Source organism: Lepisosteus oculatus, chromosome 1 (genome assembly GCF_040954835.1).
Source record: "Lepisosteus oculatus isolate fLepOcu1 chromosome 1, fLepOcu1.hap2, whole genome shotgun sequence".
Lineage (NCBI taxonomy): Eukaryota > Metazoa > Chordata > Actinopteri > Semionotiformes > Lepisosteidae > Lepisosteus > Lepisosteus oculatus.
This window is the reverse complement of record NC_090696.1, coordinates 57,443,054-57,459,698: the sequence shown is the minus strand read 5'-3', so window position 1 is coordinate 57,459,698 and position 16,645 is coordinate 57,443,054. Positions and strand designations below refer to the sequence as shown.

Genomic DNA, 16,645 nt, shown 5'->3' with positions numbered 1-16,645 from the left:
AATTTTACACATTAAAGGAAAAGAAAGGAAACTCGTTTTGCTTAATCTTTCATTTTTAAAGGGTGGGTGTAAATTGATAGAATACATTATTGAATATATTAGTACTTGTTTAAAAACAGCTAAATTAAAATTCCTTAGAACTGAAACTGTAAATGTGTAGGTATACATTTCACACACAAAAAAAACTTGAAAATGACAAATCATTAAATATTCCCATTTTTGAAGACGCATTTCTGACATCTCGAGACCGTAATTTTAGTTACTTGGTTAGTTCTTGTCGCAGCTGTACATCTGTCAAGTTCTATAAGAAATTATAAATCTCTTTTTCAAAAACTATTTACTGAGTGTATCATCTAAGGGAAACAGCAACCCGTTTAGTTGGATTAAAACTCTACCAGTTGTTTCTCTAGCACTGGGACAGCTAACACAGCATTAGTTGTCATGGTTACTGTAAATCGTGTAAATCACATAAATCCAGAAATACCCACCTATAATCTAAGATGGAGCTTTTATTTCCCTTGTGAATTATTCTTTAAAAGACAGTCATCTGACAACATCAATACTGAATTTGCTTCAACTTCTGAATGTCTAAGAGAAATGTATGTTGCGAAAGGATAAAAACACTTTTTTAACTATGAAAATGACACAGTGTTATATATATAGCCGAACAATAAAAAGTCAGGTATGTAAAGGTGACAAGCAACTGAATGACGAATCAGAGGAAACGTGCTGATTCGGGAAATCGCAATACATCCGAGCAATCCTGGACCTTACCCTTTTTATTTTGCCTTTAGCTTGATTTCTTTCTCTATTCTGGATTACTGGGTATTCTCCACGATGAAGAGCCATTAATTACCCATTCAGTCAATATTAGGAAGACGACAAAGCTTTTTACATAGGATTAAGAAGACATCAAATTGTTCCATTAGTATATGCCTCCTCACGAATAAGCTTTCATTATACATTTAGTTTTCCCTGGAGTCAATCTAACAACTGCTGCATATATTATACACGCGGTGGAAAATAGATCGACAATAAGCAAGCAACTCACTTAGGTTTTTCTATACTCGGATGTTTGTTTTGTTCCTGGTTCATAGGAGGACATTATTTAATCTGCCTATCTTCCATTAAAGATTTTCGAACATTTCGAAACAATCTTGAAGGTAAACATTTCGTTCTGTTAAGATTACAGGAGAATTCTGCTTAAACAGAAAAAAAAAACCCGAAAGTTTCCATCTTCTGGTGTTCACACAGCTCCATGATCTTCAACAAACCAAAGATTAAAGGCTGATGAATATTTGCGTGAAAGCATCAATAAACTTTAAGAAATCTACATTTGCAAAATTGTATGACTTCTAAAATCAAATTCAATTTGACATCATAAAACATATCCATGTGTTGCGAGTGCCTGCTGAACGAACGTCATGACTCTAGAGAGTGTTTCTTCTAGTATTCTGACCAGTATTCTGTTTAGTTTTCGGAAAGAAGTCACCAGATAGGTCTTTTGAAAAGTTTTGCAGAAACGTTATGTACAGTATTAGAAAACAAAACATGTTAAGTGGGACAGGAAGTCCGATTACACCAAAGACCTAAAAAAACATTAGACTTCTTATTTTCCGTATTATTATTATAGATTTGATTTCCTTTGCAGAAAGTACGCATCTACGCTCCGTGACTCCTAAAGGTGAGATAAATATATTCAGAAGCGTTGTCATTTGATTTTCGTGTCTATAAATTGCCAGTAGTATTCTTCAAATTTATATTTAAATTGCCCCTTTTATACATATCCTTTTATTTCTTTCTCATTTTGTTTCCAGGCATAGTTTAGGTTAAAACGTAGTCTGAAATATGATTACATATATAGTTTCAAACGTTGCATATAATTTTATTGTTTTTAATGAATTGCCGCGTTCTGAAAATAAGACTTATTTTACTTATTCGTTTATTTACATCTTTGTATGTTTAGGCGCTTTGAATTCGACATAAGGCTACGTTCCTAAATTGTCTTATTAAATAATAAAATCCATCAAATAAATTGCATTTATCCAAAATTTATCCAAAAAAGGATCCAAAATCTCGATAAAGATTGAATCAAAAGTATTCCAAAGTAACAATGAACTGATATAATCAAATATAGATGTATCTCTGCATCTAGAAAATGATTACAAAAGCACCCATCTTTTTGAATGCATTTAAATGCACTTAGAAAATGAAAAATAATCAGTATAGAGGAGAAGTTCTGCTACAAAGATACAATCAGGGGGTAAGCATGCATCTCTGTTTCCTACCAGTAGGGGTCATTGTAATACAATTTTAAACGTATTAAGTATACCCCCTAACTTCAGATGAAAGGTTTGCAGTTTGTAGTAGCTTCATAACAGGAACATTTTATTTAGACATACATAGACATTTCTCTTAGACTGAGCAGCAACTGCTAAGATTCAGTTTTCCTACCGTTTAAAACTTGGTGCTGTCTAGTAAACAATTTGCTGTCTTTTTTGCTGTTTGATGCTTCACTGGATAGTATTTCTGGTTTCTTCATATCAGTGTCTTTTGCAAACAAATTTTGCACTGCAGACTGCACTCCTGTGGAGTTGGAGGACAGAAATATAAATGACAGTAAATAATAAGAAGAGCAGTGCACCTTTTAACAAAAATAATACACTTTTTTTGTACAAATAATACCTTTTATATACGTAATCTCAATGCCACAAAAAAAAATTCTAATACGAAATCAAGAATGCTTTTAACTGGGCCTATACTTACCTAGCTGGGCACAAGTGGGGACGAGCTTCCTGCAATGCGAATCCATTTTTTCGTTATGGCTTCTGAAAAAGAGTGTATTAAAAGCGTTGAGTGTGGCATAAGTGAACTGTATTTATTAATGTTTTGCATTTGTAATATTATTATAGAAGACTTATAAAAACATTTATTGTTGATTGAAAACCAGAACAATCATTTTTGGTCAAGAAAGTTATTTTGTTTAAATGCAAACAAAACATTTGAATTAATATATAATGATGATCTCTGCAAATGTATTTCGAAACAGTTTGTGCATACGAAAAAAAAACTCTCCCACAGATTTGAAACTCAGAAAGCAGATATTTGCTGATAAAATACATTACATCTGTTATGCCCAGTAAGACTGTGTATCAGAACAGTTTTCTGAGCTCTTTTAGTGAATGACATTAATTTACATGAAGCGATTTCACTAAGCAGTCATTTAGTTCTTGCACAAGGCTGTGAATAAATTTAATTAAATAAATATAAAAAAAGATATAAAACGTTTTACATTGCATCTAGTAGTAGTCCAACTAAAAAGACCGTGTTCTGTGAATGTCCTTTTTTATTTTTGTGATTCTTCTTAAATCCCTTAAATGGTAGTCAGTTTACCATTGTCAACATTTCATGTCAGTGATATATGTGGTGTGCAGTATGGTAGCTTAATACGGCGCAGTGGCTTGGACCAGTGTTTATGCCAAAGATCAGCATTTTGGCTGATACGAGTTTAGTGATTCTGCAGTAAAATCACAGGATTAGTGTCTGATTGAGATGTCTGTCGGTGGGATATTACAAAATTCATTATCACAGCTCTATACTAACTCGATATGAAGTAACACAGATGGGATTTTATTAGTCCAGGCTTCCACTGTTTACTTATGATAATTTAAAATAGAAATTTGCATGTTATCATGCTGTTAATCGTTTTTTTCTCTCCTTTTCTTTTTAATGTGCCTGCATTGTACGAATCTGCTATCTTCTTTATTCCGGTAGATCCTTCTGTGTTTACTATTAGGTTACATACGATTTTTAGAGCGTCATGTTATCCCATCACCAATATTGTGTATCATATCTCCAGAAGATTAACCTAAAGGTCCATTGCTCCAAGTACTGTAATGGAAAAAGAAGGATCATTCCAAATCATTTCAAACTATTTTGTGCATTCATATTACTTGACACTCCCTTTGGAAGAACTTTTCATTTTCGTTTTTTTTTCTTCTTACATACAACACATTTACCATATAACTATAAAACCTAACAAAAACAGTAGTAACAGATTTAAATAAACGCACTTAATGATGATGTTCAGATACGTCTTATGATTATATTTAACAGCCTGGTAGGCCTTCAGAACACAGTGTAACATTAAAGAACAGGCAGTTTACATCTGCTGCAAGTCTGATATTTTTGTTCCTTTTAATATTGTTTAAAGTTATGGCCCCATACGGTTTACGTTGTTCAATTTTTAAATACATTTAATATTTAAATAATTTGATTTAGGACGTCCAAGTAAATAATGGAGTATGTCATGGCACCAAGTCATGTAGTATGGATATTAGTTATATTAGCAACTTATAATAATAACCTGACAAAACATTTGTATCTACATATGTATGATTTTAATAAGAAAAATAAGAATTAGGAAATGCTCAAATAGATTTAATCAATTTCATGATTTTCTTTAAGAAAACAGGGGATTCCGTGGTAGAACTAAACAAATGATAGCTGGTTAACCATTTTTTAGTTACTGTATGCATAACAATTTGGACCAATCGTGGAGGAATTCCTAAAGTCAATAAAGAGGTTCACATTCATAATACAAAGAGTGATATCAATTAATAATTGAATACAGAAAATTGCAGTAAATATAAGTTTAATTGAAACAAAATGATTTTAATATAAAATGCAGATAGAAAACTTTGTTTACTTGTCATATCGTTTTTTTTAAAAAAACGACGATGCGTAACATTTATATTACAAAGGCCTTTAAGTCGCATTATTAGATTTTCATGAAATAGTAATAATAAAAACTATTTTAAGATCACTTTATTGGCCATGTACAATTCCTTGTATTAGGAATTTGTCTTTTCGCTGTTTAGCTGCACAGGTGTGCAAGGATAATGTTAGTAACAGTTTCGAAATGCATATTATTATTATTATTATTATTATTATTATTATTATTATTATTATTATTATTATTATTATTATTAACATTGAAGGTTTGCACTTTGCAGGAGAACTGGGAATTACTCAGGAATGGCATCATAAAGTCGCATCCTCTTTTTACTCTAATACATAAAATACATCATTATCATCAAAAACTTGTAAGGTGAAACATTTCAATAAATCACGTATCATTTTCTTTTTGAAACTTAAACAGTGACGAAAACGGAGATCACAGTTACAAATCATACATGGAGAAGCTTTTTAGAAGTGGAACGAATTCCTTGACTTGCATTGTCTCACATAGCAGGAAGGATGGCCTCTTCACTTACCAGGAATAGCTATGCAGCTTCTTTTTTGGCGAGTTTTATTCGGGTTGACTGCTTAAAAATCCAAAACGACACCCTTTAATTGCCCCGGAGATAAAACTGAATCAAAGTCATACATCCGCAATTACCGGAATAAACTTTTCGTTCGGGTCCCAGATTAAATGTTGTGGTGCGCTCCTCGTAGCTCTCAGTCTTACTCGACTCTGAGAAAAGTCGTGACGTCAAGTGAGATTCTAACAGCCCTCTAGTTACAACGGAATTAAAGTGAACCTGGCAGAGCCGAAGTCACATCATCAGGTCATTCTCATCCTTTTTAGAATGTCTTCAGCTACAACTTTTTTTCACCAGAGCACACTCTAGCGACGCACGTTTTTTTCTTCCCCCTCAAAGTATGTGCGTATGGGTGTGTGGGGGATGTGAGTTATAGTATTATTATAGCCTGGCTGCACTGAATCATAAAAATGTTCATCTATATAGGTCCTTATACAATATAGCAATATAAATAATATATAACATTTTTGATATTTCATTCATTTTTGTCTGCCCATTTACAAATTAAATTCATAGGCTTAATATAGATGTAGCACCAGTTTCCATGTTTAAATTAATGAGAGTAACGTGCTATTAACACTTTCCATAATCTTTGAAGTGTGAATTTCATCAAGAATTTTCATTCAAGACTAGTCTACCATACTTTTTTAACAGCAGAAACCACAATAGAGGTTTTTAGATTATTGCACTGATCATTTGTCTTAGATTTGATCCATAGCAGTGTTTTAATACGTTGGGGGGATTTTAGGACCGTGTTTCTCTCTATTACTTTATAACAAGTTTTCCTTTACAAAATTTACACTTCGAGCGTTATTCGAAATAAAGACAATACTTTTTTGTAAATTTCAAATGTACATTTCCTACAGGACTGGTGAACATATTATTATTATTATTATATAATCATATATATATCTCAGAACAGATTTTAATCAACTTACTTCATAAAACACTAGATCGTGTTTTAAAGTCATTTTAGTTTATGTGTTAAAATATGGTTTAAAAAAACGAACAAAAATGCAAAGTTGCATCACTAGTTAAATTATATTTTATTACTTTATATTTATTGCAATTTGGCATTTGTTCTACTATGACTAAAATAATATCTTGATTTATTTCAAAATATAACATATTAAATTATAAGGGAACTCTTTGTCTTCTCTGGAAAATGTATTAAATTAGATAGTTTGTGCAGCTGAAGTGAGCAGCTGGTAGGAAATGCAAATGTGCTGTAAAGAAACATAAGATACAGAGTGATTTTCATTCGCATCTCGAGTGAGCCAAATGAGCTGGACGTACGTTTCACGCTCTTAATCCTTCTTTTACATTTTCAGTCATACTCCCATTAAACAACTAATTAATGCACACAATCACAGGGGACTTTTTACACCAGGCAGGGAGATGGGAATCATTGAACGCTCGCACATACACACACATATATTTTTTCTAGACATAATTACATATAGGCATAATGTCTTCATTGTAGATATTTATATTTACATTTTAGACATATATATTTAAAATTTGATGTTCAACAATATAGAACAGGGTGGCATTCGCGTTTCAAAACAATTAACTTCTAGTATTGAAAATATTTTAATACATGTAATAATATCTATCGGCATTTCGTGGATAATTGATTTATTTTTATATTATCAGAATCTGCGCAGACAGAAGCAGGTTAGAAATAGATTTGATTGTTTACAGCATACCTTTATAAGCGTAAAGATGTAAATTTGTTCTACCGACGGTATTTTATCTTCTGGTATTATAACTAGCCTACCCCTACAAACACCCTAGTTAATGTTAATCTCAGCTTCTAGGTGATTAACTTTTTATCTTAATAAGATTGCCTCTACATGTATGAATAATAATTTCGGAAGGTTTCCTATTTTCATCCGCGCAACAGCCATATATGCTCAATCACAGCTGGACTCATTAGCAAATCTGAAAAGCGGATGATTGATAAACAGGTTAAATTTTTGTTCTACATACGCCCTCTGTTTACACAGAGGAACTGAAGCGGCATAAACAAGTACTGCTCACGCTACCGTTGTCTATTTTATGTTTAACAGAGTTGTATATATACACACTCTAGATCACTTACATCATACCTTAAACAACCCTTGTAAATTTGCTAAAATATATAAAAATATTAAAAAGAGCACCGCTTCTCTGCACATAAGCGTATTGTGAATCACTGCACACTGTGCTTAGCCTCAAAGACTTGTCTAGTCATATCTAAAAGAAACGAAAGCATCTTGGAAGCATGTTGTTACACTAACTGCACACTTACCTTCATCAGGAGAATAGAATGAAAGGCTTCTTTTCTCACAAAGAAGGTGCAAAGGAATGTTAGAAGTTCAGAAAAGGCTGGAGCTATGAAATCTTTTGCCTCGGGGGCTAGCCAGCAGCTTCTTTCATTTCAGGCACTTATCGATTTGCTGTTGTCATCTTTGGCGACGCAGAAGGACACTTGAAAGAATTTCTGATGGTGCTCTGATCTGAGAAAGGAGGTGACCTGACCAAGCTCTCACCAAATTCTTAATTACCACATCAACCACTTTGCACAAATTCAACTGCTGACAGTAGCAAAGTTTGCCAGGTTTTAAACTTTATCTCCATTGTGTTATTCATGAAATCTCTTCCAGATTTTTCTTTATTTCTTAATATATATATTTTAACAAGTCTATATATTAATATTGTCATTTCCTACTTATGAAAAAAGGCCGTCAATGACCTCAGTGTTGAGTTTCAGAGTGATTAAGAAGTTGACGCAATCATAACACATCTTTGGGCCTATATTTTCACTTTCTTCACTAAGCGATGACTTTATTTAAATATAACTTTGGTATTAGTAATAAAAAATAGTTTGTATATATACAGTTCTGTGTATCTGATACCATGCTTGTGTACAATATAAAATAAAGGTCAATTCACGTTCCCTCGTTAAAATCAGGTTCTTTTTAAAACATTGTTTGCTATCATTTCTGTGTTCAAGTGAAGTACGCATGCTTTATTTTTATGCTCGTTTTTCTTGATTTTTCTTTTCCTCAGGGCCAAATGATGCACTTTATGGAAGCACTTTGCCAGATCTTAAGCCCTTCCATCTCTAATTATTGTTCATGTAATCTAGGAGTATTTCTTGTGTTTCATAGACGCTTAACCATTTACCTGCCTGCACAAGAGGTAAAGACAACATGGATAGATTGTTCAGTATCGTTAATATTCGTCTTTTTTATTTTGTGTTTGCACTTCGCATCTGTTGCTTATTGTTGTTTTTGTGAATGAAATGAACTGAAAGAGGCACTTCATGAATTAATCGTCATTATGCCTCGAAAGACCAAGAGACCAGAGCGATAGTCCGTGGCAAGCACTGCCTTTACGTTTCTCCAGGTTAGATTCCACGTTTCTACGTTTCTACCGCCCCCTCTTTCCATTCCGTTGCTAGCGCTGGTGCCATTCCTTTTCTAGACAAAAACCTTATTTTTCTTCTTATTTATCATCATCATCATCATCATCATCATCATCATCATCATCATCTGGTTCTGCTACTATTGCTGCTGCTAATCTACTATCATATAATAGTATGATAAATATGATAATATGATAATCTGATAGCTCAAAACCGTTTTCAGAATCTTAACGACATTTTAAAGCATTTTAAGTTATTAGGCGAAATATCGACGGTTTGAAACATTAAATTGCATTATAGAGAATAAGATAATCGTGCATTTGAGAGTATTAGTGAGACGGCTGAAAACAGCAGGTTTAAAAGATAAAAAATCAGGCTTACTTTTCGAGCTGCTGTTCTTTTTTCTTGGGCATTAGGTCAACTAAATTCTTCACTTTCAGAAACTTGAGGTCTAGCGTATTTTGCCCTGAAGTTTTTTTTTGCTCGATTAAAAGGAAATAAAGCCTGGGGAAATGGATAATATGTTTTTGTGTTTTGAAATTAAGTTATGCAATTATTTATTACGATATTATATAAAATTGGGTCAGTTTAAACGGAAACGTTTAGTGTAATGAGCAGCATAAGATAGATACTTTATTGATCCCGTGAGGGAAATTGCAGAAATAGTATATATATATAGTATATATATATAATAGTAGCAAGCTGGAAGACTACCACGATATGCAAGCTTTAATTTAGTGACATAATTTATTCTAGTCTATATTATTTTAATGAAGTTGTATTACATCTAACTTCAAGTAATCTCCCAGGTGCATCTAACCTTCTCGATGGCTTTCTGTATTATACAATGAGGTGCTTTATTGTAGACGTTGTTTATTTTGCGGGTGACTTATTTTCGTATGAATTACTTGTCTAATGGGCGTTTACATTAGTTGCTTTAAATACAATGGTCTGTGGGAAATATATTGTTCCCCAATAAAAGGATCTTTCACCTAAAATCAATTAAAATGGTAGTAAATGATTTAATAACTATATTAAGCATGAGAGTAAAGTGGGGGTCATTACAAAATCGTTTCTTGGCTATGTACAGCATTTCTAACTTCCATCTAACGGTAACGTTATTAATGCTGTGCCATCGCAAAAGGCAGCATAGATCTATTTTCAGAATAGTTTATTTTCACTGACATGTGGGATAAATAGCTTGGCATAACAAATTATTTTTCATGCTCCAGTTTCAAGTGATTAAAGTTGAATCCAGCTTTGAGCATAAGGAATCAATTAAATGATAGTTAGATCTGACGAAAAAAAAACTAATGGGTGAAAATAGAAACTGTGTAACATTTTCATAAGTTCTTGTTCTTCAAGGCTCTGTTTTAAATAAAAAACTGGATTTTTTCCAGTCAGACATGAATTTGTGCATTCTTTCATTGCTATTGCCACACCCAAGTATCAAAGACTTAAATGCATATATACATTGTGACTCCATACATTTATTCTCTTTCCCTCTCTGGATCATAGCCACTTTTACAAAATTTATCTTCGGGAGTCCAAGTCTTGTATTGTGTTCACAATTTAATGTTTACCAAAGAGCCTGTCATCAGATCACCACACTTGCTGGCTGAACAAATCCAAACCGTCTGCAATTTTCACCTAGAAAGATTGACCTCTACTGCATGACTGTAAAAATGAAATTTGGATTTTACAATATGTTTAAGAACCACAAATCTTTAAGCAAATCAGTTTATGTACTGTTAATATGTTTGACAGAAAGTAATGACTTGGAAATTGGACTTTATTGTGGGTGTAGCTGTCTAACCCTTGGCACTACAGTTTAATGCATTGAGAGACTGCCCATTATCTCTGTATTGGCTGCCATACAAACCTGCCTGTAATTACTTTGCCTACGGGACTTACAGTGTCTTTCTGTTTGCCAAGCATAATCATAAACAGTGTTAATGAGAAAATCCCTGCAAGTGAATAAATGTTCTGATGTAAATATGACATAACGACAGCCATTAAGCTGATGGGGCATTTCTCAGCTGCATTATAATATTTGTTTTCTGTAACATGACATAAGAAAGACATTACTGTCTTAGTTCACACACTCAGTGGCTTGATTGTAATGACGTGCAAATGATACTATGGCACTGTATGCAGAAAGAGAAAAAAAACATTTACTATAAAGCCTTTATTCTTAGGGTAAAATAACTAGATGTTATTTGCACCTTTCTAATAGAAACATTTAGTTTTTAAGTCAATTAATCTTATTATTGAAGTTTATCAATCTTCTAGTAGTTTTATTGGTTCTGCTAGTAGTTTTATTATTCCAAGCTGAAAAGAGAAGAAAAGAAACAGAATGTTTCGGCTGTGGAGCCTTCTTCGAGTGCCATGGAATTGAAATAAACCTTTACTTGTTCTTGTATTTAAGACTACATTGTTTATTTCACATACCTATTAGGATGATGAAATACAGGTGTTCTCTTAAAAAAGCTTCACTATGTCTGGTCTTTAAGCTACCGAGATTGTGAAGCATTAGACTAAAAACATACTCACCCCCCAACAAAAACTTTGTTGTAATCCAGATACGGACAATGAAGAATCCTAAAATAAATTTATACTGCCCCAAGAAAGAAAACCCAAGAGCAGTTTCAAAGTTAAACATACAATACACAGCTCTCCTGTGGCATATTCATATACTAAATCGTTTAGCAAGCAGTTTTAGTAACCTCACAAATACTAATTAAAGCAAAACAAGAGTCTACAAGCTGTTCCCTTTCCTGAACCGCTGCAAATCTAGTTATTTATAAAATATCACAAAACTAATGAATCGTACCAATGCACAAGCCCCTAATCTATATCAATTCCAACCAAAAACAGACAATATCAACAGTACAAGTCTGTTGCATTGTGCTACTATTGAGAACTGCTTGAGTGTGTTGATGAAAATAGCCAAACTGACTGAATTTCAGTTAAAAAAAATATACCCGGAGCTGTTCATGTAATTCATGCTGCATATAGAAGGAAAAGGGTTATCCATTCAGCTGAAGTACAATTACTGTAAAACAGAAGTACAAAAACAGTGAACTAGCTTCTTTGTAGTCAGTATTATTAATGGCATATTTTATAACCTAAAAGTGATAATATCTTTACAGACAAAATCAAAATATAAGTGCCTCATGAAACTATATCTGCATAAGCAATTCATTTTACTGAATGGAGTTATTCAAAATTGTGTAATTTATCTGAATTTCCATTGGTACATGATAACTGGGAAACCTGTATAACTGTGTGTCTGATTGTGTGTGAACATAACACCTTGATCTTAATCACAGATGCAAAGGGACTAATAAATTGCTCCAGCAGTTGTTAATCAATGGCATGAACAATCAATAAAACACTGCCACTAACATGCCGAAGGGGAAATCATCCAAGAATGAAATTGGTGTAATAAAATGACCATGATGTATCCTTCATCAATATCATGTAAAACAGATAAGCTACATTTCAACTCCCAGACTGCAGTAGTCAGATGCTCTATTGCGTTAAATTTAAATCTGCTTCCGTTTAATTGTTACACAGCAGTGTAAGTCATAAAGGGAAAGACCTTGAATAAGTGCCAGCAAGAGGTCTGATTCCTTTGAAATCGTGCAACATTGAATAGTGTAATAGGTTCTGCTAACTATTGTAACATAATTAGTATTCAATATGGTAAGGCTCTGGGCTTATGTTTTCTACTTCAAGATAAAATATACATTCTTTTTCCTAAAAATCTATAAAACATCAGACAGATCTTTGAAAAACTCCATGTGACACATTAATTAATGTTTGGGCATTGGTTCTCCAAATATTATTTAGAGATACATCATTGAAGCTGAATAACTCTGTTTATGTAATGTCATATTAGTCTATTATGTTTGTATGGCACTTCTAAAAATGTTTTTTATTTTATATTTTGCACATATCAAAGTAACTAAAGCCTGAAGGTTCCTGTAAAAACTATCATATGCAAATAACTTGTATTATTTATAGATTAAAGAACATGCATGAAAAATCCTGTCACTGAAAACATATGTTCTGTTATGTACAATTTGTCCTTTTAGTTCTGTTTCTTACATTTTGTGCAGTACATATATGATGTTAATATTTTATGTAAAAATTGTTGAAATCTGTAGTAGGCAAAGTGTAACTTAAAAATGCTTTAAAATAATTACTTAAATTTTAATTTTACTTCTTAGGGAGAATAATAATTTAGCTTAACACTTACTGTATGTGCAAATACTTGTTTACAAAAGCAAAGATTGTATCGTTAAATATGTATTATTTGATTGTCAAAGCATTACATATTATCTTGAGGAACATTACTTGTACTGTGAAAATGAATTACTATTGATTACTGCATTGGCCCATTTTTCTCGTTTATACAACGAACGAGTGAATGAACATTATTTTAAAACCATGTCTAATTTGCGGTCTTGGTTAGTTAAGGAGAATTTCCATGCCTGAAGGAACCTGTTACTTTTGGTTTTGCAAAAAAGACACCGATGTGAGGGCCAATTACAAATTGTCAGGTACAGTATTGGTAATTTATAAGAAATAAAAGGGACTCCAAAGACATGTGGCCTGTCTTCGTTGCACTAAAAGGGAGCTAATCCCTGTGTAAGAAATCAGTAGTATGGTCTACCTAATCCAGTCCCAGTGTGAAACTGTTGACATTTGTTCTTTTTTTTTCATCATGATGTGACTGCGCCTGTTTTGTGCTGGATTAGGCACAAATCTCCTATGCAGCACATTTGGCATGCTACTAGTAGTTTAACTTCATTAATAATGTATGAAGAAAATGTAATCCATGAGCAAGAGAGAAAACAACACTTTTCTAAAATAAACGCCTCAGCACAGATAATAATTATAGTTTCTATTTGCTAGCTTTTTCAATTTCAGCTTTTGTGCATCCAGACCCTGTAAATACCTCATTAGGAATTAATTAATGCTGAATTCAAGAATTGCACTTTTGTATATTTTCTTTACGAAATATAAAATGGTGGATCCATATGTTCATTTTATGTTGGGATCCATTGATTCTGTTTACTCATAGCTCTAAAATAGTGAATAGTTCAGTTTAATTAGTTTAAGTTAATGTAGATTATCATGAGCATAGTAAACTGCTGGATCCAATAGCTAGGTGTTAATTGAATGTTCAAATATTCTGAACGTAAGCAGATTATATATTCCATTTAATGATTTGCATTTTCTTTTTTTACCTTCTTTGTTTTCATGTACAGTACAACAAAATTAAACTTCCACATTCTTTCTCAAAGCAGAATTCATAGGCACCAAGGACACCAGGGCGGGGGGTATGATTTTATTTAATTTGCTTTTCCTTGTGCGTTCTCATCTACACAAGTTGCAAAGTGGCCTGAAGCTTCAAGATGGTTCCCTGTGCAGTAGTCACTTACAAGTGTTTTTGTGTCTCTCCCGTCACGTTTGGGCTAAGCAATGCAACAGCTGGGGAGAGTTTCTTTTTTTTTTTGCTAACAAAGATGAGAGTCAGATAATCCTGATGAGATTCCACATCTAACATCTTTTGTAATTATGTCACATTCAGCTGTAATGGAATAATTCAAGAAAAAAAGAACAAGCTTTGATCTTTTCTTAAACCTTTTCCCTGAGGAACGGCCATCTAAAGATTTAACCATACTCCTGTTATAAGATCTGGTGTGCTTCACCCAAGCTTCTTTTCTTTTAAAGAAGCAAGATACATTCACCCAAATGCAGACTAGCAAAAAAGGAAGGTGTAATTTTGATATATGGTGAAAAGAGAAACCTATTGTTTTTGCACAGTTCTGTGTAAAAATTATGAAAATATATGCCAATACAACTGCACAAACATACATTATTTATTTAACAAAACTAAACTGCAAAAATCTGTCAAGTTTGGACAAAAGTAAACACATTGAGTTAGCACTGGTTAATTAGACCCAGTGTATTACAATTTTTCCCCTAATGAAACTTTGTTTCCTGTAATAATCTTTGAAACAAAAGTTGTTTCTTGTGTTTTCCCTATATTATCTTCAGTATCAGTGTTTTTTTTTACTTTTATGTTTACAGAGGGAAAAGGTCTATTACCTTAATCTTTTGTCACGCATGCGTCATTGTGAGACAAGGCAAATGGTTTATATAGCGAATATTACAACCAATAATTATTAATTCACAACATAGATACAGTGACATGCAAAAATATTCAGACTATTGAACAGTTTTTTTTATATTTTGTTGCTTTAATGTTTGCAGTCATGACACTTTTAGGTAGCAATTTATATTTGGTATATGCACAGCCTGCTCTAAACATTCAAAGCAAACAAATAAACAAAAGTTAATACAGTAAATAGAGAATTTACATGGAAGAAAAGTGGAAATGTCATGATTGCATAGGTATTGAGATTCTTTGCTGTGTAAAACCTAAATTAATTTAAGTGCACAAAATTTCTTAACATGCCACACAATTGACACCTGTCTGTGTGGAATAATAGTGGTTCTCATGACTTTGAATAAAAACAATTTTCTCTGTGTGATTTCTTGGTCAGGTAGTAAATTCCAAGCAAATATTCAACCTTCAAGACCATGGAGCTTTCAAAACAGCTCAGGTGTAAAGCTGTATGAAGGAACAAATAAGGAAAGGGTATAAAAATTCAGAGACCCTTAATATCTCTTTAAGAATGGTGAAGTTGATCATTTAGAAGTGGTAGGTACCCAGACAATACAAGATCAGACTGACCCTCCAAAGAGAGCAACTGGACAATAAAGTAATTGGTTAAGAAAGCCACTGTGAAGCTAACAGTAAAATAAGTACAGAATTAAATGTAATTAAAAAAGTCCATGTGTTACAAATATTCTGGTTACTCTTCAAGTTGGCTTGTACAGAAATAAAACAAACATCTCAGATGCTACATAGGGTTTACAAAAAAGCATATAAGTAATACTGCTCACATGTGACAAAAGGTTTTATTAGATCTTACGCAAACTCAGTATAGTGCATCACTCAATCACCACCATTCCTAGTCTAAAGCTTGATAGTAGTAGCATTATGTTATAGTTCTGCTTCTTATCAGCATGGAATGGTAAGTTTGCAGAGACTGATGGGAAGACCCAAAACTTTCAACAGGTATTTGACTCAAAGATACTATGGAGTGGTTTAAGAATAACAATGAGATTGTCCCAGAATGGCCCAGTGAAAGAATCTGTGGAATGACTTGAAAATTGCTATCCATAAGCAATACCGAAGTGTCCCGAGAGAGTCTGAACAAATCTACCAAGAGGAATGGGAAAATGTTGCATCAAGGCAGTGTCCAAAGTCGGTAGAGTCTCAAACAACAGAGACTTGTGCTATAATGGCTGTCAATGGTGCTTCTACTGAATATTGAGCTCATGGGACTGAATACCATGGTGGTGTAGTGGTTAGCCTTGCTTCCTCACAGTCCTGGGCCTCTGCGTTCAATTCTGGATTGGGGTGCAACATGTGGGGAGTTTGTATGTTCTCCCTGTGTTCATGTGGGTTTCCTTTGGGTGTCCCAGTCTACTCCCACATTCCAAAATCCTACTTGTAGGTTACTTAGCTCCTAGGAAAATTGGCCCTAGGTGTGAGTGTGTGAATTTGTCTATTTTGTGATGGACTGGCGTTCTATCCGTTGTATAACCTGCTTTTTGCCTGTTGCTTGCTGGCATAGGTTCATACTCTGCCACAACCCTGAATTGGATAAAACAAGTAGAAATGTATGGATACATGCATCTAAATACTTATGTATAAATATTATTTATTTTCTTTATGGGATTTGCTGACATTTAGTGTAATTTATATTACCTGTAGGAGTCTGCAGTTTGAGCATTAAGGTTGTGATTAAAATATTAAGTTCAA

At 33.2% G+C, this 16,645-nt stretch overlaps 1 protein-coding gene across 3 annotated transcripts in view; it reads right to left on the bottom strand.

Annotated features, from left to right (window-relative positions):
- pitx2 (paired-like homeodomain 2) overlaps positions 1 to 16,645 on the bottom strand; it is a 105,575-nt gene that overhangs the window by 7,397 nt on the left and 81,533 nt on the right. The window contains exons 1-3 of one of the 3 annotated variants that reach the window (XM_015345177.2): positions 7,618 to 7,716; positions 2,767 to 2,828; positions 2,455 to 2,586 (exon numbers count right to left, since the gene is read on the bottom strand). In XM_015345177.2, the coding sequence (XP_015200663.1) occupies positions 2,455 to 2,586; positions 2,767 to 2,812 (178 nt within the window). In that variant the 5' untranslated portion in view covers positions 2,813 to 2,828; positions 7,618 to 7,716. Of the gene's footprint in view, positions 1 to 2,454; positions 2,587 to 2,766; positions 2,829 to 5,276; positions 5,576 to 7,617; positions 7,717 to 16,645 lie in introns of those variants that run through there. The other 2 variants (XM_006629772.3, XM_015345176.2) reach the window with 2 other exon arrangements.